At 45.5% G+C, this 21,788-nt stretch overlaps 1 protein-coding gene across 4 annotated transcripts in view; it reads left to right on the forward strand.

The window, feature by feature from the left end:
- The window catches only part of MEIS1 (Meis homeobox 1), a 108,622-nt gene extending 99,677 nt beyond the window's left edge, over positions 1-8,945 (forward strand). For 2 of the 4 annotated variants that reach the window (XM_066316479.1, XM_066316478.1), the window contains exons 10-12: positions 3,019-3,081; positions 4,302-4,387; positions 7,300-8,945. In XM_066316479.1, coding sequence (XP_066172576.1) covers positions 3,019-3,081; positions 4,302-4,387; positions 7,300-7,583 — 433 coding nt within the window. In that variant the 3' untranslated portion in view covers positions 7,584-8,945. Of the gene's footprint in view, positions 1-3,018; positions 3,082-4,301; positions 4,388-4,658; positions 4,755-7,299 lie in introns of all 4 variants that reach the window. The other 2 variants (XM_066316481.1, XM_066316480.1) reach the window with 2 other exon arrangements.
- The last annotated feature ends 12,843 nt before the right edge of the window (positions 8,946-21,788 follow it).

Consider the following 21,788-nt stretch of genomic DNA (forward strand, 5'->3'; position numbering starts at 1 on the left):
TCAAAGAAAAAAGCTGGGAGTATGAAGAAATTAACCACATGCCCGTGTATTTCTGCAGCCACAGCTAACTCGCAGTTTTGCTTGCAGAGACTTCTCAAATGTGATTTATAAACATCACAGCCTGCATTGTGCTCTCTCAAGGCAAGCTAATTGTTTTAATCCGATAGGTTCTTACGAATTCCAGGTTTGGGATGCAGGAAGAAACTTGAAAGTGAATTCTTTCTTCTTTTTCTTTTTTTTTTTTTTTTCCTTTTTTTTTTTTTTTTTTTTTAATGCGTAGTGGTTTGGAGTCTACTATAATGCAAAGTAAAGCGTTGTGTTACAAAGGCAGGGAGGATGGGACAGAAGGTTAAAGGGCATCCTGGAAACAAACAGCTGGACCAGTTTATTTAAACAGATACAAGGATGGGGAGCTGACCTCCGTTTGACTTCTAGTGGGAGGAGCGAGAATGTCATTTTATTACTTTGCCCAGAAGGAAAATGTTCTTGTGTCTGAATTCCCCCCAAAGACATCCAAACACTGAGCTGTTTGGCAGAATTGCTACTTATAGAAAACACTTAACACGAATGCGTAGGAAGGAGATAACTGTTAAGTACCTGTGTGTAAAATGTTCTTAAAGCAGATAGCGTGGGGCAAACAGGTGAGATTATGTTTTGCCATAGGCACATCTCGTGGGTAAACTCTAGATATGTAGTTTATTCTAGCATATTAGTATATAAACAATACTATATATAGCACAGTGTATTATTGAGGCGCTCTCCCTTCATCTTTAAAGTACTTGTAGTTTGAAGAAGGGAGAAAAAGTGAAGTTGAGGTTTTACATGCCTAACATTGCTCAGCATTTATTTGGGGTAAAAGTTATTTTGGTGGCCGCTCTCACAGCTACCCCTCTCCTCCTGCCACAATATCAAGTCCTAGTAGTGGGGCAGGAGAAGAATGGGAGTAAACACAGCAAGAGTCTTGCCAGGCTCAAAAAAAAAAAAAAAAAAAAAAAAAAAAAAAAAAAAAAAAAAAAGGCTGAGGTTTTGTGGTGTTTTATTTCGAAGAGTTACTGTGAAAATTGCCTTCTGCAAATGCAGATTACAGATACTAAACAATTTTCTAATTGGTCATGGAGCTAAGGCAGCTAATGGGGGAAAAAAAACAGGTTGGGTTTTTTTTTAATTGCTTATTTCACTTGGTGTTTGTGCTACACCTGTGCTTATAATGAGAAAGGAGAATTAATCTAACCTTCTGCTCACATGATTCTAATTTTCATGGTTTGTACAAGATAATGATAAACTGATTTGCAACACTGTTTGCTCGAGTCGAGAGGGGGTGTTTATTGGAAATGTGTAGAAAAATTGATCCAATACTGTTGCTGACAAAACATGACCTAGTTCAGGTGTAAGGTTTCCAGACTGGCACCGGGGTTTGGTACCTTTGAGCCCATTTCCTTCAAGACAGGCTTGATAAAGACTCAACATCTTGATTAATTTTTGCAGGAGTTTGGGTGAAGGGTGTCAGTGGGGAATGGGAGATAGGAGGGGTCTGGAGTCACTGTGCTGGTCTTTGATGAGGGCAAAAGGAACAGCATGGGGCAGTGGTTTGCTATTCTTCTCCCCTCTCTTGTAGGCAAATGGGTGGGCAGAGCTGATTCCCGTGGAAAGGTCCTGGTGGCTTTATCTCTGTGGTAGGAGAGCTCCTGCTAAGCCACCCCAAGCAAAGGCAATGAAAACAAGCATCAAGTATTCCTTTGTGGACTCTCCTATCCCGTTTTACAAGAGTGCTGTGACTTAGCCCACATTCACAATTCTTCCTTTACCAGTAAATATTCTGGCACACGTATTTTCATTATTCCTTTTCTCTCTCTCAAAGAGCACAAAATCTGCCCCTGTAGCTTTGTGGTGGCTAAGTCTCAATGGAGACTTTTTTCCAAATGGATTTTAAGTAAACTTTCTGCTGAGCGAAATCTCAAGAGAGAATTCTTCAAATGGTCTTAATTCAGACAGGTTCCCTGCCATGGTTCCCAGTCTCCTGATTTCAGCACCATGATGAGACCGGGGTACTTGTGATCTAGCTCCTTCTTCTGTTTTCCTCCAAATTATTTTGAATATTTCCAAATAAGCATTGCAGGACTAACTGAGGCGAAGAGCTCCAAAAACACAAGGAGTGGGGTTGCAGATAGCTATTTTTAAAAATGACTGTACCTCCTTTTTTTTTTTTTTTTTTTTTTTTTTTTTTTTGTTATTTCCAAAGATCTTTTCATTGTTCGGGGGGGAATTTTCAGTAGTCCAGTAATTACAGTTTAACAAGATGTTTGCTGTAAATGGTCAGGCCTAGCTGGAGAAAACAGGATTATAAATTCAATTACTGTAAAGCTATGACCTCGCCTTGACCCCCCTCAGACTTTGCATAAAGAGAGGGAGGGGGGGAAAAAGCCCACCAAGAAATGGCTAGGAGGAATGCATGGCTCTGAAGTCCCCAGCAGTGTGACTTAGTGGTGATAAAAGTCCAGACGTTCCCTCATTTGATGGGGTTCTGCCATCACAGTTCATTATCTTAATAGTGGGCATTAAAAGGGAATTAGGTTTGCAAGAGGTAGGGACAGGTTTTGATAAAGGAAAAAAATTGGAAAAAGAAGTCAAAGGACATAAGGCAGAAATGACACTAATGAGGGGGGAGGTAGCAGATGCCCTCACGAGCATCTCGCCGGCTTCACACGTTTTTTGTTTTTTTGGTGCCCCATTCTGTATTGAGAAGAGCGTTGCTGGCATTGTTTCCTGAAAACTCGGCTAATTCCCCCATGAAAAGATGAAATGGAAGTGTCCTACTGTGGTAAAAAGCAGGCAAACATAAATCAGCTTGGAAACCCCAAGGTTGTGCTCTCAAAGGTCATCAGGGTTAGAGGTTTTAGCAGTATTTGCATCCCCATGCAGCCTGATGGAGAGCACCACGGTAGGGCCAGAGGGCTTGGGGATGGGTGGAAGACATCCCTTCCCTAACCATTTGCTTTCCTTCTTTTTTTTTTCTTGCAGGTTTATTAATGCTAGAAGAAGAATAGTTCAGCCCATGATAGACCAGTCCAATCGAGCAGGCAAGTCCCCGATAGTAACTGTATTCCAGTCACACAGGCAAAAACCATCCTCAAGCCATTCACCAGGAGGTCCAGTACCTGGTAAATAAATGAGAAATGAATGCTGGGAGTGGCTGACAATTAAAAGGCAACCAGCTTTCTTTCATTATGACTCTAATCATGCTGGGAAAAAAAAAGACATTGAAAATTCAAAAAGGGAAACTAAAATGTTCCGTTCCGTGACCGAACTTTCTGTACACGATCCCAATTATTCTTGGGCTTTTTTTAAGTAGTTGTTTAGAGTTTTCCTTCCCAGCTCTTTCTGCTCCTGTGACCACTCCCTGGTGCATGGCTTGGTGTGGAATTGCTGTAAACTTTATTACCTGTCAAAAGGGCAAAGGGGTCAGAATCACTTGTGGGACTCAGTAAAGTTCAAAGACATTCAATGAGGTAGAGCTTTATGTGCTTTAATAACCCAAGCCAGCTTACTTCTGAAGCTGGCTTTTAATGTACAGTGAAAACCTCCAGTTCAGGTAGTGGAACTTGTATAGGGTCCTTTTGTCCCTTGGCTCTTCTTCTGGGATTGCTGAGCGTTTGCTGTTTACTTTGGGGGTGTGTATTTCTATTTTTTTTTTTTTTTTAAAGACCTTAAGTTTCCACATGTTGGTTCTATTTGGGGTCTTGGCTCTGAGCTCTCTGTGGGTATTTACCATCAAGGATTATCATAGCCCGTTACTCCCAGTTGGTTTTGTTTTCCGAGTCTCGCTGCCAAACTCTCCGAATGCATCGTTGTCCAAGATGCCTCTGGGCCACACTTCCTCTTCAAGCACATTTGATTATTTGTCATTAGACATAAATATCTGGCATGGATGTGTTCAGGTCTGGGCCCTTTGAAGGCACAAGGGTGTAATTTAACACACTGAGATTTCAGTGTGACTATTCCAGCCATAAAATCCGGCTCCTCTACAGGTTTTTGCATTGACGTCAGCAGCGGCAGCAGCTGGAGCCGGGGCTCCTCATGTCTCAGGGATTTCAGTTTGCTAACTTCATTTCCAAACTTGCAGGAGAAAATTCAGCCCAAACTAAGCACGCTTGTTAGCCTGACTGCTAAATTCATTAAATTTGCACAGTGGATGTTTTCCCCTCTTTTTGATAACCTGTGGGTGGGGGGATTGTGTCTTGATGCCGTGAGAAGAGATGCTGGCTGTTGCTAAAAGAAGAAATGTTCTGCACCTTTCCAGTAAGTCAAGGAACACCCTATAACCCCGACGGGCAGCCAATGGGAGGTTTCGTGATGGACGGCCAGCAGCACATGGGCATCCGAGCGCCAGGTAAGCCCCGGGGACAGCATCACCCACCCACTGGTGGCCTTGGTCGTGCCACCACAGGTAAAACACGCCTCAGCCCTCTGCCTCAGCTGCCTGCCTTGCCTCACCTGTCTTCTGCCTGCCTTCCACACCACCGAGGGAAACCAGGCATCTCCTCGCTCGAGAGGTCCTGGACCCTCTCTGCCGTGCTGTGTTTTGGAAAGGGGCTTTTGGCGCTATCTGTTGACTTTGCTCATTTTCTGGCATCTTCTTGGATTTTTTTATCTCCCTCTAGGACCTATGAGTGGAATGGGCATGAATATGGGCATGGAGGGGCAGTGGCACTACATGTAACCTTCACCTAGGTAACCAATGGCAAAGCCAGGGGGAAGTAAGTACAAACGAGGTCTTTGTTCTCATTCCGTCCGAGGGATATTCGTCTCCTTGCATCCCCCTATGTTCTCCCTGCCCATAGCCTCATGCTTGTTCCTTCCTCTCCATCAATCCATCCATCCATCCATCCTTCCTGTGCCTGTGGGCTCCTTTGGGTTTTTCCTCTCCCCTCTGGTTCAGCTGAAGCTTTCCCGGCTCCCGAATCCCCCCGCGCGCTCTCGCGCCGTCCCGCACGCCGACGCTGCCGCGCACCGACGCCGCCATACATTGATGCTATTATCCATCCCCCGAGCACATGACAAAACAAGGAGCAGCCCAGGGAGAGGTGGGGGGGAGCCCGTCGCCTTGGCAACAGACTGATTTGCAAAATGTAAGCAGTCTGCGAGGCAGCGCGGGGAGAGGAAAAGAGCATGTCCCCAAAGTGTCATAAATCTGTCTAACCGCAGTTGATGCATGAGTTACATTTCTCCCGCTAACCTGCAAGACACCAAAAAAAAAAAAAAAAAAAAAAAAGCCAAACGGAGACTTCTCATGGGGTAGGAGAAAAGAAAAAAAAAAACCAAAAAAAACACAACATAACAACCCCAAGCTAAACGCAGCAGCTTCACTTAGTTGCATTTTGGAAAGCAATGGACGAAACTTTGATTTTCTTTTTTTTCTTTTTTTTTTTCAAGTTTATTTCTCTTTGTCTGTCCGTCATAATGGGATTACGTGTGGCAAAGGAAAAAGAGAGAATACAAAATAGAGGTGTGCGCAGCAGGCTATGGAGCTTAGCCCAGGCTAATTGACTATATCCAAATTAAGTATGCCATCACTTGCAGTGTGACAAATGGATTTGACTTATTCAGTATACAAAAATAGAGATCATTAATGCAATCTTCAGTGGCAGGCCTCGCAAAGGAAGCCTAGAAAAACTGTCCCAGTTTTTTTTTTTTCCCCTCTTGTCTTTTTCTAGGGGAAAATACATTATACAGATTTTTGGGTTTCTGGGTTTTTTTTGGTTTTTATTAGTAAAGTGGTTTGAAACACCAAGACACTTGGTACCATGTTTAAATGGTGTCTCATTCTGTTTCTCTTGCTCTCTTTCTGGAGTTAAAAGAGTTATTTCAGCATCTTTGTTGTGCCCCCAGCCTATATTAACATAGGGTTTGAAGTTACCCAGGGCAAGTGTATTTCGTAGTAGTCTTCTCTGAGCCCAAGTCAAAACTAAGTTTTAACAATTAGCTGTGAAAACATTCCTCTGAGCTTGGGAATGCAATAGCCTTATTACCTCATCATGAAAATTTCTAGCTTAGTTAATTTAAATATTGTTTCTTAGTTTCTGGGTCAATTAAATTTAAATGATGTATTTTATGCTTCGTGACCAATTAAATTAATAGGTTATTACAAAAAATATTATCATCTTTTTTGATTAAAGAGCTGTGAGTACAGTATATTTTATAAGCAATTTTCATTAGTTCAAAACTGTTCCTTTAGGCTAGATTAAGCAGCTATTCATTGCTAGAGCCTTGAGACCTGATTCCAAGGTGTTCGGCGCATTCACGGCGCGCTCTTACTTAGAACTAAAGCCAATTGAACCTACTTAGCAATAGCGTATGCCTTTCACCCTTGATGATTATGGAGCTTATAGCTCTCCGAAACAATACATCTGTCAGTTCCCATCAGCTACAGCAATCCAAGCAGAAGGCAGAGGCCCACAGAAAGCAGGAGGTTTTATTGTTTTAGGTCCAATTTTTTTTTTTCCCTTATTGTTCTCCCAAACCCACTGAAATGTTTGACTGGGGTTGTGAGTCCGATTTTTTTTTTCCTTTTTTTTTTTTTTTTTTTTTACAGCCAGAGGTGATCGGGGAGGGGATAAAGAAATAATTGATGACTGTTATTGATTATGTATATATTTTTAATGTGCCTAAAAATACGAGTTTGATTTACCAATCATACTTAGCAATCCTATCAATTTCGGCTTCATGCGAGGCCTTTTGTTCAGTGATGTATGTCCCTTGCTGGATTGAATGGGCACAAATATTTGGGACAGATTCCAAGAGATCAGGCTGGAGAGCTAAATAAATAGCTGTTGATAAACCTTGACACCTATTTAACCCGTCGCTCCTGCCGAGTCCCTCGTTAGCTGCTGCAGATTTCTGCCACGTATTCCCAGTGTGGGAAGGCAAAGGCAGGTGGATTGAGTAGGGCCGTGGGGATTGGAGCCCACCTGAGTGTGACGTTGGCCATCCTCAGGCTGGCCCTGCCTCTGGCACACTTCCAGAGATCAGCAGCATCTCCATTCCTGGCCATAAAAGCAGAAAGCCGTTTTATCTCCAAAAAAACTCTGTGTTTGGCAGGGGGAGGATGTTCTTGTGGGTGTTTTTGTTTTTTGTTGACCTGGAGGCCATTCATGCTGAGTCCATACATAGACTCCTGACTCCACAGGGCTCATGACTCCTCATCCCTCCTCGGGCTGGAGGCTCCCAACACCCCCCCAGCCAGTCCTCACCACTCACCTCCACCCTTTTTTCTCTCTCTCCCCTTTTTGTGTTTTTCTGCAGGGCTGCAAAGTATGCCAGGGGATTATGTGTCTCGGGGTAGTCCAATGGGTATGAACATGGGACAGCCAAGCTACACGCCGCCCCAGATGCCCCCCCATCCTGCTCAGCTGCGCCATGGCCCCCCCATGCATACCTACATTCCTGGACACCCTCACCACCCAGCGATGATGATGCATGGAGGACCACCCCACCCTGGAATGCCCATGTCAGCATCAAGCCCCACCATGCTCCACCCCGGCGAGCCGGCGGTGAGCGGACAAGTGATGGACATTCATGCTCAGTAGCTTAAGGGAAAAAAACAAACAAAACAAAACAAACAAAAAAATAAAACACCAACCCACGACGTTTGTCTGCGGCCGCCGACGGTAGATTTCAAACATTTTTTTTCTGCGATTGGCTATGGAGTTCTTGGCGTCAGCTTCGGACCAAGGGGACGTTCCAGTTCTTCACAGGGACCCTGAAAAAGCAGGAGAACAACCAACCGAGGTCAACTTCTTGGGGACATGCTAAAATACCTATATGAGACATTAAGGAAACAAAAGAGTGAAATATTGTAAAATGCTATTATACTGTTATCCATATTACGTTGTTTCTTATAGATTTTTTAAAAAAAATGTGAAATTTTTCCACACTATGTGTGTTGTTTCCATAGCTCTTCACTTCCTCCAGAAGCCTCCTTACATTGAAAAAAAAAAGAAGCCTTACACTTACCCTGCAAATGACAGAAAGGGCTTATTTGCAGGATTTTTAGAGCATTAAAATAACTATGTCAGGCAGAAGAATCTTTCTTCTATCCTAGGATTTCAGCCATGCGCACTCTCTCTCTCTCTCTCTCCCCCCTCTCTCCTCCTCTGTCCGTCTTTCTTCCCTTTCTCTCCCTTTCTCCCCCGTCTCTCTCTCCCTCTCTCTCTCTCTCTCTTTTAGCCTGGGGCGTGAATTTGCATGTCTAATTCATTTACTCACCATATTTGAATTGGCCTGAACAGATGTAAATCGGGAAGGATGGGAAAAACTGAAGTCATCAACAATGATTAATCAGCTGTTGCAGGCAGTGTCTTAAGGAGACTGGTAGGAGGAAGCATGGAAACGGAAAGGCAGTGTATTTGAAGCCTAATTGTCACATCAGAGCATCCTTGTCCCCATGCAGCAAACCACCACCTTGTACATCACTTCCTGTTTTATGCAGCTCAAAACATGGACTGAAGATTTATTTTTAATATGTTGACTTTCTTTCTGGGCAAGACATCGGTCATGTGTGCATTTTTTTTTTTTTTCCATAGTCCCATCATGGAGCATTTATGTATACATTGTAAATAAATTTTGTGCAAAAAGGACTGGAAAAATGATCTGTATTATTGCAATTTTTTGTAAAAGTAGCAGTTTGGTATGAGTTGGCATGCATACAGATTTACTAAGTGGGATAAGCTAATTATACTTTTGTTGTGGTTAAACAAATGCTTGTTGATAGCCTTTTTCTATCAAGAAACCAAGGAGCTAATTATTATTAATAATAATCATTGCACACTGAGTCTTAGAGTTTCTGATTGAAACAGTTTGGATTGTATAATAACTCAAAGCCCAGTTGTAGTAGTTTGAGTGCAGTAATGAAATCTGAATCTAAAATAAAAACAAATTATTTTTTGTCATGGTGACTCCACTGCTTGCAAAATTTGTTTCCTGTCCCCATGCAGTATTTGTAGCCATTCTCTCCCAGACTGAAAGCCAAGCAGCTACAAAATTCAGCTGGCTCTGGGGATGTTACCTGTCATTTGCCATTTAAATATCAGCTTCGTATTTAAAGACTGTAAAAGTTATGCTGCACTACATAGAGAAACTTTCTTCGAAACTTGCACTGTGAATTGCCAGGATGGGAACTGTTGCCTGTCAATAAATGTAATATTGTAGGGCATTATTGGACAGAAATTTTTAAATAGCGTTACCCCCTCTCCTTTCCAAATTATAATCTAGTTCAGATTATTGAGTTTCTTACTGGAATTGAGCTTCCTAAGGAAGGAGAAAAATAAAACTTGGCAAATGTTACAGACCTGTAAGAAGGGGACGAGGTGCTGCTGGACCTCTGCGAGCAGGGCCGGTGCCGACCCTCATTAACCAAATTAACCAATTTCCTCGCACTTCTGTGCTTTTCTGCGCCACAGCCAGCCCTTGCAGGCTGCGAGACCTCGTTTGCTTCAAGTCAAATCCCCGCTATATGGAAGGAAAAAAAAAAAAAAAATAGAGATTCCCGAGGCTAGGAAAATGACACAAATATCTTAATTAAGGCGAAATAATGCAACAAACCGTTCCCCCAGCCTCTCCCAAGGCAGCGGGCATTTGGGGGCAGATTCCCGGGGGTCCCGGCTCTGTGTGTCCCCCGGGGTACCCCGGGCTGGGCAGGGGCAGGCAGAGCTGCAGGCAGAGCTGCAGGCAGAGCTGCAGGCAGAGCTGCAGGCAGAGCTGCAGGCAGGCAGTGCAGACCTTTCGGAATGAAGCAAGCCACCAAAGGGGCTCCTCTCCCCCCGTAGCTGGGGCTTCCTCCTTTTTTTTTTTTTTTTTTTTTTTTTTTTTTTTTTTTTTTTTTTTTTTTTTTTTTTTCCCCTCTGAGTTTTCTTTTCTTTTTTTTCTTCGTTTTTTTTTTTTTTTTCCTCTCCTCCTTTCCCCCACCCCGTTTTAGGTTGGTTTTTTTTTTGTTTTTTGGTTTTTTTTTCAAGGGCCGCCGTACCGCCAAGCAGGCTGCCTGAACATCCCGGCTCCTTCTTTGTGAGGCCGGAGTAATGACACTCTCCTGCCAAAACGTGAATGAACGGGGCTCGCTTTTCTGCCTTTTTTTTTTTTTTTTTTCTTTTTTAAGTTTTGTTTTGTTCCGTTTTGTTTGTTTTGTTTTTATGTGTTTGGGGTTTTGGGTGTTGTTTTTTTTTTTTTTTTAAGGTTTCTTGAAAGACAAAAACAAACCGCCCTCTCACAGGCGAGGGCACACGCGTCCCTTCTCCTCGCAGCCGCCGCGAAGTGGGGCACAGACCTTCCTCCATGGGACCTTTTTTTTATTCTTTCTTTCTTTTTTTTTTTTCTTTTTTTTTTTTTTTGGAGGGGGGCACATTTCAAATTAAACCCCACGATTACATCCCAAGACATTTAATCAGCTGTAATTATAACACATTCAAAATGAAGAATATGCCTTGACAGTATTTTTATTGTTATTGTTCATCGCATGATGTTAGACAGCTTCAGAGGCACAGGAAAGAGAAGTAAACGGGTTACAAATAGGGAATTATCCCTCGTTTAGCATTAAAATTCATTTAGATAAAATTGCCACAAACATTTAAATGGGGAGATTAGTTCCCCCTCACGCCTTATTGCACTCTCTCAATGGCTCCGTTAAGAACATTTTACACGTTGGAAATTCCGCCTTTTCGGGGCCGCTCGCTGTTTCCTAGCTACCCTCCTTTTCACCGCTCCGAGGACGGAGGAAAAAACCCGCAGGGGCCCGGGCAGGGCCGCCCCGGGCCCGCTCCGCTCCTCGCCCGGCCCCGGGGGCTGCGCGGGGCTGCGCGGGGGCGGACGGAGCGCCGCTGTCCTGCCGCTGCCCGGGAGCAGCAGGAGGAGGAGGAGGAGGACGAGGAGGAGGAGGAGGAGGAGGAGGAGGAGGAAAGCCGTCTTCGACTGCCATCTCTTGGGGGCTCGGGAGAGCGACGCGAAAGGGGGGGTGCGGGGGTATGCGCGGAGGTTGCGCGTTTGCCCGACTGAAGTTTGCGCGGCTTCGGGCGATGCTCGGCGTTGTTTGGTTTTGGTTTAGTGGCTTGTTTTCTCTTTATTTATAAATTTATTTTAATTGATTTCTATATTTTTTTTATTTATTTGTTTAATCCCGCCTCCCCCTTTTTCTTTTTTTTATGTCTGCCCCCGCTCTTCTTTTCCCTCCCCATCCCTTGACAGAGGAGGAAGAGCGGCCAGACCCCTCAGCGCGCTGTTTACTGGGCTGGGCACTCTCACCTCCAAGAGGGTTTGTTTGGTTGGGTTGGTTTTTTTTTGTTTTTTTGGGGGGGCGGGGGGGGTGGGGACAGCAAATTCCAGCTGTCCAAATCCCTAAAAATCCCAGTCCCGGGGCAAGGGGGTGTCCCACGCAGCCACAGGTACTTTTTTTTGGGCTCAGAAGCGGCACTTTCCGACCGCGCCGCCCTGAATATTTTCACCCCCGGCGCTGTTGTGCGAAAAGTTCTCTCTGCTGCTGAGGGGGGACCTCGCTCCGAGCCTCCTGAACCTGCGTGGAAAACAGAATCAGCGTTTATCTCCTCCCCTGACCTCGCTACGCCGCCCGCGATGATAACACACAGATAGATATTTCTATTGGGGTATGAAAGAGAAGGGAAGGTTTCCCGCGGGCAGGGACGAGCGGTGCGGGGGACATGGAGCCTGGAAACGGGAGCTCCCGGTGCCTCCTGGAGGTGGCTGCTCAGCTCCCGGCCCGGGCTGGTGCTTTGTGTGTGACAGCCAGCGAGCCTTCCCCGTCCCTTTAATGCGTGTGGAAATACCCGCATGCCTGTGTGGCAGCTGCTTCCAAAGCCCCGACTAAACTCTTTTGGAAGAGCAGGGCGAAAAGAGTGAAAGGCGAAAAGAAAGACTGTTCATTTTTTTTTTTTTTTTCCCTTTCCTTTGGTGCCATTTTGGATGTCATCTGTTACCTTGGTGACTGTGCTCAGCCCCCAAAGCCCCTGGATTGTTAGGGGAGAGGAGGAAAAAAAAAAAAAAAAAAAAAAAGGAAAAAAAAAAAAAAAAAGGCATGCTATTTCTGCACCGTCATTTATCACTGTCACCGCATAATGATTCCCCTCGCAGCTCCTTATTGATGTTTGTAATTGCATTATCTCATAAAGGGAGGGGGTGGCGGGCCGGGATGATCAATGGAGCCGCGCCGTGCATGCCGGGGTCAGGGGCTGCGGGAGGCGGCGGGGCCCCCCCGGACCCTCCCGGCCCTGGGACCCCCCTCTCGGCCCTGGGAACCCCTCCCGGCCCCAGGAACCCCCCCTGGCCCCGGGAACCCCCCCCGGCCCCGCACCCCGGCTGGCAGAGAGAACGAGTCCCGGGCACCGCCTGGAGAAGCGCCCCGCAGCTCCCGGAGGAGCCGGACTGCTGGGACACCCCAAATTGAGATGAGAAAATGCGGACTAAAAACAGGGCTCCAGCAAGGAGAAGAAAAAAAAATTCGAGTGGATATAATGTGATTTGGCGGGGAAAAAAAAAAATTAAAAAGAGGAAAGGTGAATTCTACCCCCAAACGCCGAGCCTGGAGGGCTGCGGTGCGGGGCTCCTTTCCCCGCAGCATCCCCTCGGCCGCCCCGGGGAAAGGGCCGGCGGCGGGGAGCGCTGCCCGGGGCACCGGGGAGCCGGGGAAGGGGGAACAGGACGGGAATGGGCCCCTTCGGCCACAGGAGAAGGTCCCAGAAACGCGGCTGGTTGCCCGCATTTAGCTGGTTTTTGCACCGCTTTCTTTTCGCCGAGCGCCCTTTTAGGGACCGGCAGCGCTGCCGCAAAAGCCCCCAAAGCGGAGCAGCCCAGGGGGGATTTTCCTCCTCTCCCTTCTCTCTCCCTCGGCTCGGTAAAGATTACCAACGAAGTAAAGATTAACTCCTTTCTCCCCCCTCCTCGCCGTGCAAAATGAACTCCGTCCACCGAGCCCAAAAAGTTCAAAAAATTATCTTCCAGCCTTCTTTTTTTTTTTTTTTTTTTTTTTTTTTTTTTTTTTTTTTTTTTTTTTTTTCTTTTTTTCTTTTTTTCTTTTTCTCCCAGAGGACCAGCCAGGACACCCCATCACCCGGGATTTGGGGGTCCCAAAGGCGAGCCCGTGTGAGGCAGAACAGAAGGATGCTGCCTTTGCCACGACCATCCCCAGGCAGTCCCGGAGCTTCTCTCCCTATTTCAGGCGCCGCGTTAAACCGAGGGAGGAGAGCAAATCCTCTCCTGCTTGTCCTTCAGCGCATTGATCAGCTGTCTCCCCAGGTTTCCCCCTCTTTAATCTTCCCTCGGAAATTTAGCAACGCTTTAATTTGCAGGTAATGCAGCCCTAAGTGCTATTGTTCTTTTTCCTGTACGTACATATATAGGGAAAATGGGGAAAAATACCAACACACGCAGATATACACACGCATATAGATATATTTTCAATATTTCCTCCAGAAATGAGGATTGGCGCTACCTTTAGCCTTGCAAAGAAACGCCGTTTTCTGCTTTTAGGTAAACATTGATGATTCCAAATAAACTTTATAAGGATTTCAATTGGAAAGTGAAGCGGTCGGCGCTGCGAAGACATTGTGCTTGAAATTTCAAGTGTGAACTAATCCAACTTAGCTATTTTCCCCCTTTTTCTGGTCTGATAGTTTGCAATCTGGAGTTCCATGCATTAAAAAAAAAATATTTAGTGCCATAGCCCACGGTTAAAATAGTGAAAAATTAGTCTCGTTTCAGAAATTATTTATTTATAGAACGAACATGATTAAAACATAAAAAACACACAAACTGCAGCTGCAACAAAAAAACCCCATCGTGATTTACGATTATTAAATCTTTGATTGCCATGTTAATGTTTCTTTTTCTACCTTTCATTTGCATTTTAATCTATCGAATCTTTACAATTTTGCTGCCTCCTACTCGAATGATTGATTACACATCTGAAAGAAGGGGGAAAAAAAAATCCTAAGCTTTCTAGGCGAGCTTCTATTTTTCCTCCCCCCTTCCCTTTGCTGGTTTGCTTTCTGAAACCTTCCTCAACAATGTTAATGCAAGCAGGACAAATTAATTATGCTCTTTTAAATGTCAAAGGTATAAATAAAAATGCTTCCACCTCCCCCCTCCCTTCTCTTTTCCTCTCCTTTGCTCCTGCCCCAAATGGGAATATTTTTCCAAGCCGCTTGTTTTAAAAGCGAGAAGGAATCACCCTGGTAAAAATACAATTAAAAAAAAAAAAAAGTGCAGAATCCTGACTGTAAATAAATATTACTGCGTGGACATTTACCTATGGAATAGAGGAGGGGGAAAAAAAAAGAGCCGGAGAGGCAGCGAGAGTCAGGGAAATCTCCCTGGGGCTGCGGCAGCTCTTTCCTTCTCTGCTGAGCCTTTGCTTTGGGGCTGTTCCCCGGCCCCCCCAAATTAAAAACTCCCCCTAAAAAAAGCAGGGATGGTCAAAGTTCGGCCCCCAACAAGAGAGAGGAGCACCCCCGTGGGCCGTGCACGGGGCTGGAAAGGTTGGGATGGAGGTGGTGGTCCCAAAGGGGGGGTCCCACCTGCTGGCAGCGGGGTCCCATGGTGGGGGACACACCTTCCTGGGGGCTGCCCACGGGGAAAAGCCACTCGGGGAACATCCACAGGTGGACGCTGAGCTACGGGATGCCCATAAAGGGACCACAATTTCCCCTCGAGGGGATGCCCACGGCGGGGCACCCACCCAGGAGATAGATACCCACGGCGGGGGATCCCCGAAAACGCTTCATCACGGGGCTGAAGGCAGCCCGAGGGCAGGACTGGCACCTGCGGGAGCCTCTTGGGTGAGGAATGAGCAGGAGAAAGGGAAAAGGAGAAGGGCAGCGCGGGACAGGCGGAGGAAGAGGCGCGGAGGCTCCGCACCTGCGGGCCGGGAGCAGACAGGGAAGATTTAGAGGTGAAGGGATGGCAGATTGTTAAGAAAGTAATAGTAAGGTGTCCCATATACTACGGTTTTATTGTGGGGTAGTAACTACTAGATTTATTTATTGCCGAGGCAATATAATAAAGATAATGACCGCAAACTCAAGATAAATGCTTACGCCCATAGCTGGTCAATTCTTTTTTATTTAAGAGAGTGATCCGGAGAGGTGAAAGTCATCTTCTCCCGACCACAAATATCAGTCTTGGTTTCCACCAGGTCATAAACACGACATGCAAATAATGGAGCTGCTGCCGGGCGAGGAGATTTTGGGGTCGGCGGGTGAGGAGGTGCCCCATTCCCTTGGCATTCCCCCGCTCCGAAACACCCGCAGATGAAACAACCGGGGAATGAGCGTCCCCACGGGGGAGATGGGGGAGGAGAAGGACAAAAAAACCCCCCAAACCAGCTTTTTAAGCCCGTGGGGAAATGCCACTTTGCGAGGGGAAGCGCCCGGGGGAGCGGCCGCGGTGCCCCTGCCCAGGGCGAGCGTGTGTCAGCGCCACAATGCGCGTTCCTCCTCCCGGGAGCTTTGATCCCTGCAAAAAAAAAAAGAAAAAATAAAAAAAAAAAAAAGCCACCTGACAGCGATCTGCGACGGGTGGGAGAGAGAGGGAAAAAAGAGAGAGAATGAAGGAAGAAAAAGAAAAAAGAAAAAAAAAAAAAAAAAAAAGGAGGAGGAAGAGTCGAGCCGTACAATTTCGTGGTTTGCGCGCAGGGTTAAAATTATAAGGTTGAGAAGCGCGAACAAGTCTCCTCTCCCAATCTTTTTGACAACACCAGCGCTGCTCTCAGCCTTAACCAGAGGCTCCCTTTCCTTAGCAGAACGTGAGTTATCATTTCCCCAGCCTCCTGCCCTGGGTGTCCCCGCAGGACCGGGCAGCTCCAGCCTCCTCCAGCGCATCTCTCCGCGCATCTCTCCGCGCAGGGAGCGGCTGAAAAAAGCGCGCAGCCACCGCGCCTTCTCCTCCCCGGCACCGCAACTCATCTGTGCCGCTTCAAAGGGTGATAACCTAATCGCTTCCAGAGTTTAAAAGTAATTAAGCTGTATTAAAGGGACTTAAATAACACCGCTTTGCCGAGCGCTGGGCTCCCCTTGTCCTTCAGGAGGTGAATTGAAATCCCGTTTCTGTGGGGGGAAAAAAAACCCAAAACCACGGCGTTAAAAAAAAAAAATTAAAAAAAAAAAAATCTCGGGTTTATGTAACGTATGCGAAAAATGTAAACAGATTTCGTTTTTTGAAAGGGTATGGGTAAAGTGGTGGTAATTATGTATAATTAATGCTGAAGGGAAAATGAACGCATAATAGGTTCCAAAGATTAAACCATCTGTAACTATCAGGGGAACTTTTAAAGTTTTTCTTTTCCTTTTTTATTTTTTTTTTCTCTTTGTAAAAAGTACATCTATTTCCTTTCACTAAGGATTTTTATATGTTAAAATTCAAGTTAATGTTTTCATCTCTGAAGTATTCTGATTTGAGAAACAAATCCCTAAAACGTTTCAGCAATTCTCAGTCTGCAACTTTGAAGATCATCCAATATAAAAATAAATCGAACAGTAATTTTAACCATTATTAATGCTTGTGGCACTTAATTTAGTTAGGTGCTGGCTTTCCATTTTTGATTACACCATAAGGAAATTATTTTGCCAGGAAACGTTAAGATAAAGTATAGGCATTCCCACACATTCTTTATATTTTTTCTGGCATGTATTTATTACGGTCTACTCAATCTATTTTAATTTCTAGGTAATGCATAATCACCGGAGCAAATTTTATTATTTTTTTCCCCCAGCAACATGTTTGCAGGGGCAGAACCAGGCTGTGAAGATGCAGGTCCTGCACATGTGTACACGACATTCAACACAAGCAACTGTAAATTTAAAAACATTTTTTCCCTACAATCTCACAGAAGTAAATGCATTTTCCCCTACTATCTCCTACTACTTCACAGAAGCAACTTCACAGTGCCTTTAACATTTGCGAAGGTGGGACTGGATGCAGCTTTAGCAGCACTGATAGATGCTGAGATGCTGTGTGAGCTGTAACTTCTGTCACCAATTGTGCTTTTTCGATAACAGCAGTTCTTTAGGTGTGAAGGCAGAGTTGTTAAACCTCGTGGATGAGCACATTAGCTGCCTGGCCGTTGTTTTGCAGCGCTGGTGGCTGGAGAAAATAAATGCATTTGTGCAGAAAGAACAGTTATAATTAGCAGGAGCTGAAGTTTGAACTGCTCTATCAGCTTGAACAGAGTTTAAACTGCTCCAGCATCCACTTGAGAGATAGAAATTAAACTTTCAGTCCAGATTCAGGTCTGGTTCTGCCCCTGTTCTGACTCTTTGGGTATGTGGGGGATGTGTTCTTCTCCAAGAGGGAAGGCTAGACCCCTCCTGTGGGGAATTCACCAGCTGGCAGTTCAAGACAAGGTTTAGGTTGTCACTCCCACTCCCCAATTATTGTGTCTAGCTTGGGAAAAGTAGATTTTTTTAAGCAACAGTGCTGCTCTTTGATATCTGCCAAACTGCAGAGGTTTATATACAGCTTAACCCTTTCAATTAATTCCTGGGCTCGCTCTTTTAAGCAGAGGCCAAGCAGCTGAGTCTCAGCTTGGCTCTTCTGGCAAACCCAGCCAAAGATGCTGAAGACTCTGGAGCAATCCAGGGGTTTGCTCTTCAGAGGATAATCTGCTTTTACCCCAAGAGCAGTTTTTGTGCTGCTCCCTCCTCAGCCTACCTGGAGGAGGATGAGCTGCCCGTGGATCCCAGCCCAGTGACTCACCCAATAACTTTTCCTGAACAACATCCATGTCGTGCAGACATCAAAGTGAATGCTTGGGCAAACGTTCATATATGGGAAGGGTGTGGAGGAGAACAAGGCTCAGATGGGGATTGCAACCTCAGGAGCTTACTTTTTTGGGGATGAAAGTAATTGTGAGTGAGGCCCGAGCAGCCACAGAAGCTAGAGTCTTTCAGAGCTATAAAATCAGTTTGCTGCTGAAGTGCTCAGCTATTTGCTGATGACAGCACAAGGGCAGCGTGTGCAGGCAGGTGCAACCATCCCTGGCATTGACCAGCATCTAACAATGGTGGATTAAGTCAGCTCCTATTCGGGTCCTGATAACTCATGCAACACCAGAAACATAAACTTCAGCCAAAGACTTTTTTTATTATTTTTTTTTCCCCCAAGCCTGGGAAATCCCCTGGAAAACCTCTTGTGTTAAAAAAAAAAAAAAAACCAAAACCCAACCCCTCCCAAACACCCCCCCAAACACCCCCCAAAACCCCCCAAAAAACAACTCCAAAATCCAAACCAAAATACCACAACCCTTTCCCCCCCTACTGGCGTCCTGGATAGAGACAAAGGATAAAACCCCCACCGTTTGTCACTGTCTTTGCCAGAGTAAATTAACAGCAAACTTCCCTTTCAAATGCCTTTTGATGTGCTAATCATCACGGAGTCTGATGTAGCCACCTTAATTCTTGCAGGGTACCTAATGTGTCCCAGCACAAGTTGAACAGCAAATCGATGGGATTTCAGCTTCCAAGGACACGATGCAAGTCAAGGGTGGGTGACACCGCCTGATGGGACGGAAAACTGGCTTAGGGTGCCTCAGTTTGCCCCGTGATGGGAGATGGTTTGTAGTTGTATCGCTGACTTGCTGAAGTGAGCTGCTGCCCGTGGTTTGAGTTGATACCACTGACTGCTACTGGTGCATTAAGTTTTAGTTTTCATGTTTTTCAGATTCTGTGGTGCCCAGGGGTGCAGCTCTGAGCTCACAGGCAGTGTCACTCAGCTCTGCACACAGCAGGGACACAAAACAAATCCTTCTCCTGCTGCACACCAAGGACAACTTTCAGCCCCAAAAGCACAAACAAGGGTGGGCTGGAGGGAGGAACAAGAAGGATGGGACCTCACAACCTGGAGCTGGAATGGGACAATTCAACCCCAATATGCAAATGGACTAAACTTATAAAAATGTAAGATTTCATGACTAATCAGCCTTTTTGTGACCATTCTTAGTCCACCCTGGGTGTAGCCCTGGTCAGGCCCTGCCCTGCCCAAGGTGGATCCTGGAGGCCTTTCAATAAATCCCTACTTTATTCTCCAGCTCTGTCCAGCCTCTGTTCCAGCTCAGCCTTCCCAAGGCATCACTGTGAGGACTGAGATGATGATGATGAAAATCCAGGGTTGGTTTTTTTCCCCCAAAATGTTGCTCTCTCTGCCCCTGTGAGTGGGATTTCCTCCTCCCTTCCCAGCTGCTGCCCACAGAGGTGTTTTTTTGGTGCTGCATGGCAGTGAGGCTGGCCTGGCAGAGCTCCCACACAGCCTTGGGTCCTAGCATGGGAGTAAAGCCCTACTCAACCCAGACTGCAGCAGAAATCGAAAACTGTCACCTACATTTCCTTTCCTGGCTGGATCGCTCCTTTTTAAAATTCCCCCCTCCCTCCCCTTCCTAATTCTTTCCCTTATCTTAAAATCCCTTTGCCCAGAGCAGAATTAACAACATTGTTAAGGAAGGGACCAGCAACATCTTCATCCCTGATGGCATTAAAACCTCCTACCTGGCAAATTAGTCCTCCCCCTACCTCCTTCTCTTCTTACAAAACGTTTTCTTTATTGGGACTTGTTAGCAGTTTGTTACTTGCACAGTAATTACTCGGCAGTAATTAGGGAGATGTTAAAGAGGCTGAGTCCGGATTTGGACCCAGATTTAGCTTTCTGTTGAGTTTGAGGAGCTGTCTGGCTACTGAATGGGAGCCAGGACTTGCATTTCAATAGGATATTGTGGGTTTTTTGCCAAAATCTGACCAGCTCTTCCCTTGAATCCGTGTCCACACTGTATCAGATCGGGGTACAAGTCCAAATTGAGAGGTTTGCCTCATTCAGCATCTATCTCTGAATCTGTGTTGAGCCTGGCAGCCACGGTGTGAGAGCAGATTGCCCTCTCCTTTGAGGCCACCACGCTCTTTGAGAGGACACCATCATCCTGGAGGACATAAAGGATTTCCTCTCCTGTCCAGCTCAGGCAGCTGCAGGTGAAGGTCTTTAGCTCAGCTTTGGACCAGGAGTGACCAAAATGTGCACTTCAGCCTTACAACAGGAGAATTTTTCTATTTTTTTTTCTATCACTGCTATATATCTCCTCCTAGATACACTGGACGTATTGCCCAGGTTCAGAGCTACAGTTCTTTGCCAAATTTCTCTGCCAAGCACAGCCATGTGGCTGGTGTCAGCAGCACAGGTAAAGGAGGCACCAAGCACTGAGGCTGATGAGGCGGAGGGTGCTCAGCAAGGAGCACGTTGTTGACACCAGGAGAGAGCAGATAACCATGCCACATTTTGGAGCATTGTGGAAACTCCCCACAGAGGCGGCAGCTTGAGGTCCTGTGGCACAACGTGGTGGTCTTTGCACAACTGCCTGAGCCAACTGCTGGATGTGGTGGGAACAGCTGAGGTGGAGATCTTTGTCCTGGGGAGGAAGAAGGAGCCCTTTTAACCTCTCCATTCCCAAGGCTGGCAGGGGCAGCAGTGCTGTGGGCTCCCCTCCCAGCTTCCTTCCTCCTGCCCCAGCCACAAGCCCCAGGGCCCGGGCTGGAGGGATCTCTTATCTTGTTTATGTAACGTGAGGGCTGGAGGGGTGGTTCTTTCTCTGGCAAAACGTTCTCACGCCGGGGGCTCACCTCCTCTGCCAGAGATGGAGCAGCTACAGCCTTGGCTGGTCTCCTTTTTGGGGTGGTAGGGAAATTTGGCACAGAACAAAGCAGGGAATTGCAGCTCTTGGACACTGGGCTGTAGGTGGGAAGTGTGGATTTGGGTGCTGGGACAGGTCAGCATTTCCCTTGGGACAGGCACCTCTGTTTTTCCCAGCACGAGGGCTGGAAAACTGTTGCAATGAAGGAACTGAGACTGAGAATTAACTGTTTATTTTATTTAATACTTAATAAAATCAAACGTATAAATATATAAATGTAATATTTAATTATTTATTTAATAAAAAAGCAGTTATTTTATTTTCTTTTAATTAAAATTAAATAGCTAAATGTAATATTTTAAGTATTTATTTAATAAAATAAGCAGACATTTTATTTTGTTTTATTTTATTTTGTTTTACTTTATTTTATTTTATTTTATTTTTTAGCAGGCCTTTCTTTGCATCTGAACAAAAAGACATATAATCATGTAGACCTCCTGTTATTAGAGTAGAGCATGGTCCTTGGGCCTCATAATCAGTCTGTACAACCTTAAATCCTTATCCCATCTACCTCCTTAGTCTCAGCCATGCTAGCCCCCAGGTAGGCAAACAGTGAGGCTGATAATTGATCATTTTTAATGCGTTTCTTGATTTAAATCACTCTGGCATCTCCTTTTCAAAGTTTCAAACACTTGACTGATGCACGGGATAAATTATACATATATGTGTATGTATATACAGATATATTTATATATCTTAGTCTATATAACAAAGGGAATTCTCATTATATGTCTAAATATCTTACTCTTCATATTCTCTGGGTAGAGAAGCCTTTGACTTAGCTCAAGTTTGAGATACAATGAGTGTGTAGCCTCAAGTTTTTCCATGTGCACACCCAGGTCGTAACACCACGCTTCAGATTGTGGCTGGAGGAACTCTTTTTAGTCCAGAGCAAAGAGGAACTGGGTGAAAGATTTCCTGTCTAAAACAGGTTGACCTCTCAAGTGTATGGGAGGATGAACTGTGCAATTCAAGGTACAGAAATCTCCAATTTATTAAAGCTCTCCAAGGCCTACAGTCCTTAAATAAAAGGGGATTCAATCAAGACTGCACTTTCAGCAGCTAAAAA

The sequence above is a fragment of the Sylvia atricapilla genome, chromosome 3 (genome assembly GCF_009819655.1).
Source record: "Sylvia atricapilla isolate bSylAtr1 chromosome 3, bSylAtr1.pri, whole genome shotgun sequence".
In the NCBI taxonomy this organism is placed as follows: domain Eukaryota; kingdom Metazoa; phylum Chordata; class Aves; order Passeriformes; family Sylviidae; genus Sylvia; species Sylvia atricapilla.